Genomic DNA, 12538 nt, shown 5'->3' on the forward strand with positions numbered 1-12538 from the left:
TCAGGCACGCACACGACCAGTTGAGGACCCTACGAGGAAGAGTAAATTGCCGGATGAGCTAACTAGAAGGAATTTAAATCTTAACTTATTTGCCCTACAAATTTGCCGAGTTATCTGTCTGAATCGGGATCTTAACATGGATGTGAAAGTGCTGCTATTTCTATCCCATCCTCGCAATTCTTACAACGTCCCAACCAGCTCTCTCGCGCCACTGTCTTCAACCAAGGCGGACTTGCGCGTGCGCAATGACGGCGCCTTGTGATGTCAGCACGTGACGTGCGGCGTCGCCCGCTCGGACGGCCCCTTCCTCTGAATACAGACAGTCGCAACCGGGGCGGCCGTGGAGCGGACCATGAGCGCGGCGGGCAACTGGGGGGCGAACGGGGCCAGCTTGGAGGACTGCCACTGCAACCTCTTCTCACTGGTGAGCGGTGTGGGAAGCAGTGGGGTGATGGCACTGCAGTGGGGGAGGCGGGTAATCACTCGAAACACGGGTGGGGGCCAGTTGTTGGCTACCTGGGAAGGTGCTGACCCTGCAGCCCTTTCTGACTGGTGAGGATGGCACATGAGGTTCGCCGCGATTTGCACCTTTCTCACTGCTGAGAGGAGCAGGGGAGACCCCGCAGACAGCAGCCTCCGGGGCACTGCAGCCTCCTTTCATTGCGAGGGGGCGCTGGAGGCGAGAGGAGGCACGGCATCCTCTTGTCGCTGGTAAGGGGTCTCTACTGAGATTGCCATGTGTGGCAGCCTTGCGGAAGAGAGCAGTGCATAAATTTACTGGCAGTAGATATGCGAGGGTTCCACTGGCAGTTGCATCTATCCATTCCCCCTAATGTGGGGGTTCATTTGTGGGAGTGGTGACTCTGAGTGTAATCACCTGCCTCGGGGAATTGTGAGAGCTGCATTGGGGACGTTTGAAGTGCTGTTGAAGGTGTGATGTGTACCTTCGAAAGTCACGGCATCTTTTTTTTTTTTTTTTTTTTTTTACTTGTTACCTATGTGCTTCATGTTCTCGCCGGTTTATCTTGAGATATGGGCTTTTATCTTTTTGCTGATGTGACAATGCGTGATAGTGAAGTGCTGGTTATTGTCTGCTTCCTGGTGTTATTGAAGTTCTTGCTTGTGATTTGGCTCTGAGCTGTGTATGTGAATTGAATCGCGAGTGCTTTGTCCAGTTGTCCTGCGTACTGTGTACTGACATTTTCTCCTGAAGTGTCAGTTGGAATGGTGATCTTTACTCTCCAGGTGTCAGTGGGAGTGCTGCCCCGTTCTTCCGAGGGGTAACTGGGATTGCTGACCAGTAATCCTTTAGGTGTTAGCGCTGACCCGTATCCTCTGGTATTACTACTAGTGCTGAGCTGTAGTCCTCAGGCATCCGAGGCAGTGTTGACCTGTAGCTCTTGGGTATAAGTGGCTTTGCCGAGTTGTTCAGGCGTCAGTGGCAGTGCTGACCTGTGGTTGTGAGGTATCAGTAGGAGTGCTGTCTTTTCCTGAGGCGTCCGTCGGGGTTTCTGGCATGTAATCCACAGACGTCTGCTGCGGTGCTGACTTGGGTGGTAGCTGTTTGCTTGATGTGACAGTGACTGTTATTACCTGTGTTTCTTGACGGGAGAGTGAGGATTCTGAAGGTGACAGTGGGACTTTAACTCACTTGCGTGAAGTGGGATTGCGAGGATATTATCCTGAGTTGTTCTGGTCCCTTTGGCATGTTGAGGCTCCAAGGGGTCCTGTGTCATGTTTACCATTATCAGCAGCTTTTGGGCAACATCCCACACACATTGTACCTGCAGATTGCAATTAATGGGTGACTGTCTAGGAATGGTTCCTCTTCAATGTGGTCTATCCATTTAGTGACAGTGTCCTTAAGGTTGTTGTAAGTACCCCCGTAGTTGTTTTGTGGTGTACACCGAGAAGCATCTGACTGTTACTGCAGCGGCTAAGAATCCCAGTTCCTGTTACACATTCATCTGAGTTCGGAGGTGGGAGCATGGGGTGTGGAACTCTGTACTGAATTGCCCTTACACACAGGCCTAGGGGTTCCTGTGAGTATAGTGAATGTGTTCCTAAACATCTGTTACTACAATATCCTGTGAATCTTTGCATTACTAAATCAGTTTCTCATTTCCTTTTTTCCACACAACAGAATATAACTTCTACACGAGTTTATCTGTCTAGAAGTTGCCCCTAGTAGACATAAAGCAACAAATACACGTTGATGCTTGTCTTGTAAAAGTAATGGAAAGCAGGTTTGCCCTTCATTACTAAACTAAGAGGAGTTGTAACCTTGCACTTAGCTTGACGTGGTGATTGTCACTATTACTGACTTGTGGCTGTAGAAACTTGTTTGTAGCTTGTAATTTCCATGACTACTTTTCCTGAGATGCCCTACTTTGGTGAGGGTACCAACATCAGATGGACGGTTGCCAGCAGTGGAGATTCTGTTTATGAAATGTGAACTGCCCCTCACGATGAAGGACCTCTTCTTGGGAATGCACATCGAAAGAGAGAAGCTTTTTTGGAAGTATGCCTCATGGAAAAGGGTTTCCCCGGTGGCGGTGCCAATCCATAGAGGCATTTGATTTTATTTACCCATTTATAACGTGCACTTTTACTGGGTTTTGCAGAAACTTACAGTACAAAGTAAAAGAGCAAGATTAGGGATGCATTGACTAGGGTAAAATAATGCAAGCAGTTAGATGGTTTGTAACTTAAATGTTTATTGTAGGCTTTGGGGAGCTTTTGCAGAGTTAATAAAAGTATCTTCTGACGGAGGTGGGCCTTCAACTGTTTCTTGAAGGTGGTGAACAGGGTTATGGTTTTGTTATTTGGAGGCACAGTTTTAGAATCTGCTGTTTGCGTCAGAGAAAAACAGTTTTTTGTGCTATAGATATATATGAAGAATATACGTGTGATTTCCGTATCTAGAGTGAAGCTGGTGGGATTGATGAAGGTATTGGGAGATTGTCCGTACAGGTAGGGTTTCGCAGGAGGAGCCAGCCCTTAAAGATTGGAATGTATTTATTTAACACCTAATTGCCCTGATGAGTCAGTGGATAGACAACGCGCCAAGCTGTCGGGCAAGCTCTGCTGGAAATGTGTGGGTTTGTAAAGTATCCTATATGGGGTTTGTTTTGGTTGGTGCTTGGTTAGCATGTGGCACTCTTAAGCTTATTTAGAATTGTTGTGTGTGGTTGGAATGTTGTGAGTTGCAGCAGTAGCCTCTGTATGAAGTGTTTTCGTGGAAAGAAGCCGCCTCAGAGTTCTAGGGAAGCCCAGCGCCACTTTCAGCTGTTGAGGCTCTAGCTGAGATAAAATGCTGTGACTTCTGGCTCAATCACATGCCGACAAATTAACAAGTCTCTACATCTGAGCATCCCTTTGAGCTTGCGTCCAAGTAGCCCTCCATCTGGGCCTGCCTATGTACATACATAGATAATCAATGTAGGTGGGAGCAGCCTCCGTTGAAGGAGCTCCACCTCGTAAAGACTCTTAGCATCAACAGTCAGAGCTACCGCTGCTGAAGACATCCACACCTCGATGGACAAATAACACCATTTGCAGGCTGTAATTCCCATCTGTGTGGCTCACACAGGGGAGGCCCCTGTCCGTATCATTACCCAGTGCTTCCTCGGAAATCTGAGCACCGGGCGGGATCCTCGCTCTGCCAGTGCTGCCTGCTCTGGGATTGCCAGCCCCAGCCTCCGCTCCCCAGTGTGCCAACTCCCCGGGGCGGAGCGATCAGTCTTGCACCCCGTGTGCGCGGCTGCAGGAGTTACTCTGATCCGAGCGCGACAGCGGTGGGGGTGGGGGCGCCGTGCCAACAAGCTCGTGTGATTGTCATTACCAGCCTGGGAAGAGGCATTTGTGTTTTAAAGCATCTGTAAGTGGAGGCAGGTTACGCAAGCGCCCTGCCAGTCGCAGCACGTCCGATGGCGATGCATGTGCTGGATGAACGCCCCACACTTCCTTTTTTGAAAACAAACATCTACATTGTTTTCATATCAGGGTTTCTCTGAGGCAGAGCTTGTATAGCAAAGAATCTCATTTCTTTTCTCTCTTGATTGGCTCGTGTTATAGGGACTGGATTATGTGGCACTTTTTTTTGGTCCTTTTGATAATATTTTATGCCGTCGGCACAAGTATGAGCCGGTCCTAAATTCCACATCTGTGCACAATTTCAGTGTGAGTAATCCCAACTGCGGCGTTACCTTTAGACTCGCCGCAGCTTTGCAATGATTGTTTTGTGTTTTTCGAAAGCGGCGTTCTCGCTGACCGTGTCCTCTGTTGTACCCCGGTATCCTTCGCTCGTTCAGTGTTTATAGTTGTTAATCGTCCTTAGCCCGCCCATGTGCATTAGAAACAGTGTTATATTTATATAGTCCCGTGTGGTGCCCAGTGCACGTGCCCGAGACCTGCTGTGCTTAGGATCAGTCAATCGAAGCATGCACGGGTTGTCCCCGTTTGTGTCACGGAAATGGATGGCTTGCTTTTTTCCGCAGCAGATACACCATTTTCTCAGTGCGCAGAATTCCTTTGTGATCGGGCGCGGGTTTTTATTTATTTATTTATTTGAGGAGGCAGCAATGTTCTCTTTAAAGGCGGGCGCACGTTTTTGTATTTGAATGCCCGCAGGAGTTAACGTTACCTCTGTAATACGGTTACAGAAACCTTGTTTTACGGCAGGCGGGAGGAGCTGCTTAGCAGACAGAACGTGAGAGAGTGGGCGGCCCCTGAAGGCTGGGTCTGTGCCTCACAAAGCTGAAGTAAACACTGCATGTGCTGGGAGTGTCTGCGGGCTGTACTCAGCCTCGTCCAGCTGTTAGGCTGGGTTTTAAACCTCGTTCTTTCAGAAGGCCAGGCTGCTCAGACTGTGACTCTTGGGCTCGGGAATCTACCCTACCTCCACCCTTGTGTCAGGCATGTACCCTGTCTCCCACGCCAGGCTGTGCAGAGGGCTTTTGAGCCCCACTTTGCTCGGTGTACCCCAGTATGCCGCTGCATGCTCCATTGGCAAAAACGAAGGCATCCTACCCCCCTCAGATCCAGTAGTGCAATTTTGTGAAATATTGGAATTCCGCCAATAGATATCTGTTTTTTGTATTTGTGTTGCATCACACCAGCGCGAAAGAAATCTCGTTACGTGCACGGCGAGGATTGCCAAGGCCGCTTGGGCGAGTGTGTGAGCGAAATGTAGAGCGCGCAGGCAGTTCCCAGCCTGGAGCGAAACTATTTTTTTCTTAGAGCTAGCGTAAGCTTATGGTAAAGGAGCGATTCAAAACAAAGCCGTGAGCCACTCGCGTGGCTTGATGCTTAAGAAGGTATTTCCTTACTTTGTGTATAGTCTCTAGCTTTCACGATGTTTTGAAACTATAACTTGGATAATTTGCTGTGAGTTTTAAAGTGACAACGAGCGTACTTTATTTCCAGTTTGATAGAAACAGGGGCGTCACTTTGAATGTTCTAGAAATATTGTGAAACAACTTTGCAGGTCTGCAGCGGTTTGTAGTGCAACATGCAAACATAAACCTGTTGTAGAATGCTTAAAGCAGTGGTTCTTATCCCTTTGACTAGAGTGGATCCCCAGTGAATTACTACCTCAAACGGGGGACCAATGGCCTAAACGATTTGAACCTCGAAACAAATCATGAAACTACAGATGCATGCTTACGTAAAACAAATACACAAGTTATGAAATACTTTATTTAATTACAAACTAAGGTACAAAACGAGATTTTAATTTCTGTGGTAAGATTGGAACTTACCAAACATTGTTTAATTTCTTAAAGAAGGACATATTATGCTTGACTCTAACATAGTTGCCTCTTTGCTCCTCAGTCATACTCTCCTTTTGTCGTTGCGTACCATTGCTTTAATTCAGGTTGCCACTCGTCCATTCTAGATTGTTAGCTGGACTTGTGCTGCTCCCACAAATCAAGTTGAATAGGCCAACTACGTTTTACCTTTAATTTCAATTGTCTTATTATAGAGCGATTTAACATTTTCGATTTTACATTTTTATGTGTAATATACATTAATAATATGGCATTTTTTAACCAGTCATAGAAACCGTCAGTAGGTATTGCGTACCCCATGTTAAGAACACAGTGGGCACTTGAATCTCGCTTCTTAAATTCTGAGCTCTTGAGAACTAATCCTGACTCCCACTTGACAGTAGTGTGTGACCATGGGGGCCAGGTTCACCAAAATAATGGTAAGGAATTTATCATGTTATATGAGCTGCATTGAAACTGTATGTCTTGTGTGTCCTGCAGGATGCTCTTATCCATGAATCCAATTTTCAGTTGAAATGACAGAACCCCTCTGTCCCATAAAACATGTCCAAACAACCAGCTATATAATTTGTTATAGTACCAACAAACCAATGCGGGCAGTCAATCTCATGCTTTGAACCTGGAAAATGGAGGCAAAATTAGCTTGGATGATGTGCAATGGTATCCCTTTGTCATAGGAAGAACTCTTACAACCATAAAGCTTATCATTTGGAGTTTCAAACTTCACTAAATGTATAGCGTGTGTGTGTATATATATATATATATATATATATATTATACAATATACCATTCCTGTTAGGTTTTCTTGTCTTAATATAAAGTTTCAACAAATGAGTCAAACTATGAATATGCCTACATATGAAAACAATGCCTGCTTCTAAACATATTGCACATTAACTGCCATGCAATAAAACGTACACTGAGGAATTGCTTTAACAAGTGTTGCACTCATATACAATTATCCTTTATTTAGGGATCTCATTAATACACTCGGTGTAACATGGTAAAAGGGATGTATTTGTGTCACACTCAAAGTGGGCCATGGGTCACAGGTAGAGATTTGCATCTAGAGCTTATTTTTTATTTTATTGTGTGTTAGTGTTTTGAGGCAACATTTAGATTGTGTGAGTGCCCATCAAATTAACAAACAAATTAGACATTATCACACATACATTTCATAAGGTCTTTTAATATTGTAAGTTTGCCTTTTGTAAAATCACATGTATCTTCTGTACATATTGCAAGGTAGTTTAGCCTTTAAATGACATACTAAAAAAGGGGGTAAGAGTAAACTTGTCTGTTAAATGTAAAAAGCATTGGCAAAGTCAGTATGTTTCACTACAGGGCGTGTTGTGTCAGTGTTTTTTTTTTTTTTTTTTTTGCTACGCTTTACAGCTTCTGTGATGGAAATGTGACATGGCTAAAGGAAATGAACTTTAAAAAAGAAAGTGATATAAAGTAGCAACACATCGTTTTTAGGAACCAACACCTACAACATGATATAAGCAATTTTATGTTCTGGCTTTGCAGCACAGCTGTTGCCAGACAGTTATGCGAGCATTGGTAGAGAGGGGCTTTGGTCCCACCTACATGCTGGGAGCCATGTTTTGATTTGTCAGAAGTTGTGTGCTTCCACAAAAGAGTGATTGCCTCCACGTAGCTGTGATCATTTTGTTTATTCTGCTCCCTAAGCTTGAACTTTCAACAGCACAAACATATGCCATTGGAATGCTATTGAAGTGTCCTGGGTAACTAGATAATTATTGATGATGTATTTCCTTGGCACAGCACAGACTGTAGAAGGAATTCATTAACCTACATAGATTTTTAGTTCTGGGTTGACAGTGCAACTGCCACCCAACCTCTTGATCTACAACATTGTTCTACAGTTCTTTTCTTCCACACAAATACAAATCTATTTACTTGTAAAGCTTCACATTACGATAAAAAATTCCCCTAAAGCCAGACCATGGCATTACCACTGGTTAAAGCCATTGAAGCATCTGGCGGGGATGGGAATGCAACATGCAGGGCTAGTAGGAGGGAAGCAACACAGTGGAGGGGGGATGGCAACACAGCAGAAGGTGGTGGGAGAAGCACAGTGGCTGGAAGAATAGGGTAAGCAACACTAGGGGAAGGCAATGCTAGGAGAACAAGAGATGTAACACTGGGTGGAGAGGAGAAGCAGCAGGTGAGATAACAAAGTGGAGCGGGCGGGGAAGAAGCACCATGGAGAAGCAGTGGGCGAGAAGGAATGAGGGTGTGAGGAAGTAACATGTAGGGGTGGGAAGGAGAAGCAGCTGCCAGAGAGCAATATGGAGTGGATGGGGTACTTTTAGTACATGAATGAGCGACAGCAACATGTGGCACACAGAGTGGAAGAAGAGAATCCTACTAGGGAGAGAGCTGGAAAATAGTGCAGTCTCAGCGAGTTTAAGACAAAAGAAGAAAGTACATCCCTAAAAGTAAGCATTAGAAGGACACCAGTAAATTGGAAATGCTCCAGGGAGACACAGACACAAGAAGGACAAGGCAGGTCATTGAATAAGAAGCAAGCACATGGGTGACAGAAGAGCCAATCAGTGGTAAGCACTAGGCAGACTTCAAGCCACTGTATGTTCTGGTTAAGGCCACAATATGTGCTTCAAGTAGGCAAGACCTACATTTTAAAGAAGGCTATTTTCAATGAGTAAAACATGTTGAGCATATTGATTTAAAGTTCTAGTGCTAACGGTCTGAGAAGAGCCAGAGATGACTTTCAGTTGTAGCTGTCTGTTTAACTCCCCTGCCGCCTATATTCTAACCAACCAACCATCATTCAAAGTTTTTTAAAGTGTGCATGCAGCAGCTGGCAGTAGTGAGGAGAGTCCAGAGGTAAAAAGCTTCCTTTTGTCTTCCTAATCTGTCCCTCTCTTACAGTGCAGAAGGATGACGATTTTCAGTGTTTAGCTGGTTGGACCAGATTTACCACCACACCTCTACTCCCCTCCAGCATCCCTTACATGAACTATTGCAGGGGCCTGGGTGCCAGTTGCCACCACAACTGGCACTTTTAGGAATGACCATGGCTTATCACCAGTTGTTTTTGCCTTAGTTCTTATATTTGTGCTTGGAAACTAAACCTCAATAGGAGGTGGTATATTAATATCACAACATTAACTTTTGACAATTTCCAATCATTGCTTGAAAATTCAAGGCAAGTGAAAGAGAGGACCATGATATTGCACTGATTTGCTGATGGGTATTTTGGTCTCAGCCTCTTCAAAAGTCCATGCTTTTAAAAGAAAACCACTACATTTACTAATGGGGCCTTCTTAAAATAGAGCATGGATCATTGTATTTGAGGTTGCTAGATAATCAAAGGTGGTAATATGGTTCTAAAGTCTGATTGTTTCAAGATTGTTAAGAAGATAGGTTTTCTCTCAGTCAGGTATTCTGTCACCTTTTATCTTGGTTTTGTGGGCTCTTCTGGTAATTCAAGGCACACAAATACTTTCTGCCTTACTATTATTAATATTATTCTTATTTTTGCATTTTTACTGTGTCAGAAAACTCATCAGTGTTTTTATATACCTCTTTGTGTTCGTGTGGTCCACAGGGGAGAAAGCAGGTTATACAATGCGGCCACAAGGTCTTGAAAGTTGGACGGCGCTATGAGAGTATTTTAATGGCAGCGCTTAAGAAGCCTTTTACAGTCTTTCATTTACCTGGCAGTCAGATGTGCATTATTGAGACTTATTAACCCGGCAGCTAAGTAACCAAGTTAAATTAAAAAGCATTACTGAGGGCTTTAATTATGTCTGTTGGGTACTGTAGCAACGACGTGGGGAGGCTCCCGGTTCTGCGAGCACCCATCAGACAGAGTGCTCGCAATATGCTTGGGTAAGTTCTTTTTCCGGAGGCAGCCTGACACCATATCGAAGACTCGTTTGCATGCTGTCAGGTGGGAATAGGTGTTGTTGTAACAGCTGCAGTTTGGTTTGTTCCTTCACTACGATGTGAAGAAAACGTGAAATATTGCTTTTTATTCCTTGATTCATTCAAACTGCTACCTTTGATTAAACTAGCTTTGCTTGTGTTGTATGTGACTACAATAGTTGAGTCCTACATTTTGAGTTCTGTGAAATAGGAATACATACAACCTAAATCAATTACTATGGGCATGTTAGTGCATGATGCTACTTTATAAGCATCTGTTCCCTTCTAGGTATAACCTGGACTGTGTAGATGTTAAAAGGAAATGTCTCATGGTTCTTGAAACCACTCCAAGATCTGATCCACTACTGCGTGTCCCTCTTACTACCAAACCTGCTTGATTCTTTGTTACCTACAGCTTCTGGACCAAGTATGCCCTTGTCACTGGCTGTAGGCACCACTGAAAACTGGGAGGCCTTAGCGTGGTTTCCAAGACTAGACCTGTTTATGCTGGGGACTACTTTTGAGGTTTGATCTCCTTGCTGATTACTTGTTCCACCAGCTTTGGACGACTGCCTGTTATTGAGTGCTAAAGCCACATATGGTACCATAGCCAATGAAAGGGTCTCCAAAAGTGTTTTTCCTTCTTTTAAAAAAGAAAAGGTCCCTCACTATTGCTGATTTCCACCATTAGTCACCTTCGGAATTTTGACAATTTCAAATGGTTCTTCCGCCTTGTACCTTGGATGATGTGGCCTTCACCCGATACTGACAAATAAGGGCTTTGCAGGTTGCTGGGTCTTCTTTTGATTGACTCTGTACTGGCTTTAAGCACCTTGTAGTCTATTAACTTTAGCAATAGTTTTGTTGATTGGGGGTACTTGCCTGTTCACAGCCTAAAATTGATAGTGGATGCTTGCCTGTGATCTACATTGTTACTGTGTGAAAAAGGCCTTTAACTTGGAGATGCTACCTGCATGGGCTTTAGATCTGTTAGTCTTTTTCTCCCGATGAGGTCATGGTTGTTAGAGACCTTAGTGAAGTTTATTTTTCAACTGTACCTGCCCCTATTACCAATTATACATCTTAATTCCTGGTGCCATTTACACCATTTTCAAATCTCTGTAATCTCGATATCAGCAGCACTGACATTACCAGAGTTTTTTGTTTTTTATTTTTAGAAGGGAGAGAATAATGCACAATAATACATTGGCTACTATTTAATGCAAGTAAAAGCAGTTTGGTTATAAAATGTTTAGAAGTAGTAAAACTTAACTCGGAAGGACAGGTATTTTTGCCTTAAACTTTGAGGCAGATTTTTATGCCTGAAGTAGCGTGATCCATTTGTTTCCAGCTTTGAACCTACTGTGCCTCTTTTTCTAATCCCATACATGCCTGTGTACGAGCATTTAAAACACACCCCTCCCGGTCACTTTATCCTAGTCAGTATTGTCATTCCATTACACTGTGCACAACTGGACATGGTGGAAAAAAAAAAGGGAGAAAAAAGTTAACTGATTTATGAGGGGTGGCATCACCCGTGTATTCTTGTCCAGTCTGGAAACCTCATCTCAAAAGCTAACTTGACCCTTGCAAAGAAGACCAACAACAGCTCGACCTTAAACGTGTTTCCTGGCATCTTGGGTAGACCTTTTTGTAAACATTGTTGGCTGTCACACAGACACGGGCACAGACAGGCCAGTCATTCATTACTCATGTCTGTAAATAAAACCCTGTTTGGTTGCTTTAAAGGCCTGATCCACAGTTGTATTATGTTCTTCACACAGATTCAGTGCTTTTCTTCCAGTCTGTTTTGCTTTTCAGTAAGCTTCATTTATGCAGCTATTGCCTGGGTTCCAGGTGTGGTTTTAAGTGCAAGTGTTTTGCGCCCAACTTTTGGAAATTAGGTTTAAAATGACTGTAAGAAGTGAAAAATAATGTTTTACTTCTGATAAGAGTCTTCTTTGGGTCTTGCTTAGAGACCTCTTTAGCTGTTAATTGTTTAAAGGCCTTTTGTAGTTGATACCAATAGAAGCAGGTTTTGAGTATGCTTAATGCATGTTACTGGTTGGCTATTTTGTCGACCTCATCTGCTTGCTTATTTGTTTTATTCCTTGGAGTCCCCCCGGAACACAGTTTACTGTTATTTTGATTGGACGATTACATAATCCCAATACTTACATTTGGGTACTACTTTTTTCTTTCCCACTACATGAGTGGGTGTGTTTTCTTACTCTTTACTCTGTGTGCTGTTTTCCCTGTTGCATATTGTTGGACACCATTCCTTCAGCTTGTGTGTTGCTTTCCCTACCCATCTTCATTAAGTTCTGTATCTAATGCGCATGCCACCACTTTCATATGCATCAGATTGAATTTTTGTTGGACACTAGGTATTTGTTTCCGGAAGAATCTTTGCAATACCTCTGATTCTATGTAGGTATAACAAGACACCCTAGAGGCATGAATGTGTGTCATAGGCCAACCTGGGGTCTGTGTGTGTAATGCATACCATACCAACACTTTTCTGGTTCTTAAAATGTAAGGGTATTTACAGGTTATACTATATGCTACCCTAAACGCCAGACTATAATTTAGTGGTCTAATAGTATGTTTGGTTTTTCAGCGTAGCTTTTACACTTCCTTATTGCAGATCTGTGGGACCTGCAATCACCCATCTTTAAATCCCATATCCATGATGCGTTATCAGGTGTGTTTTTATATTTTTATGCGTTAATAAATCCTTATAAAATCCAGTGATGAATATAGATATCATCTCGTAAAATGCCTGTGCCATAATTTAGTGCTAAGTGACTTGTTATCCCTCTTGCGTT

The 12538-nt window shown here is 43.6% G+C and overlaps 1 protein-coding gene across 2 annotated transcripts in view; it reads left to right on the top strand.

Moving 5' to 3' along the window:
- Positions 1-294: 294 nt before the first annotated feature.
- Positions 295-12538, top strand: part of MED13L (mediator complex subunit 13L) — a 982865-nt gene continuing 970621 nt past the window's right edge. For both annotated transcript variants that reach the window (XM_069214516.1, XM_069214517.1), the window contains exon 1: positions 295-424. In XM_069214516.1, coding sequence (XP_069070617.1) covers positions 353-424 — 72 coding nt within the window. In that variant the 5' untranslated portion in view covers positions 295-352. The remainder of the gene's footprint in view (positions 425-12538) is intronic.

This window comes from Pleurodeles waltl, chromosome 11, assembly GCF_031143425.1.
Source record: "Pleurodeles waltl isolate 20211129_DDA chromosome 11, aPleWal1.hap1.20221129, whole genome shotgun sequence".
Taxonomy (NCBI): domain Eukaryota; kingdom Metazoa; phylum Chordata; class Amphibia; order Caudata; family Salamandridae; genus Pleurodeles; species Pleurodeles waltl.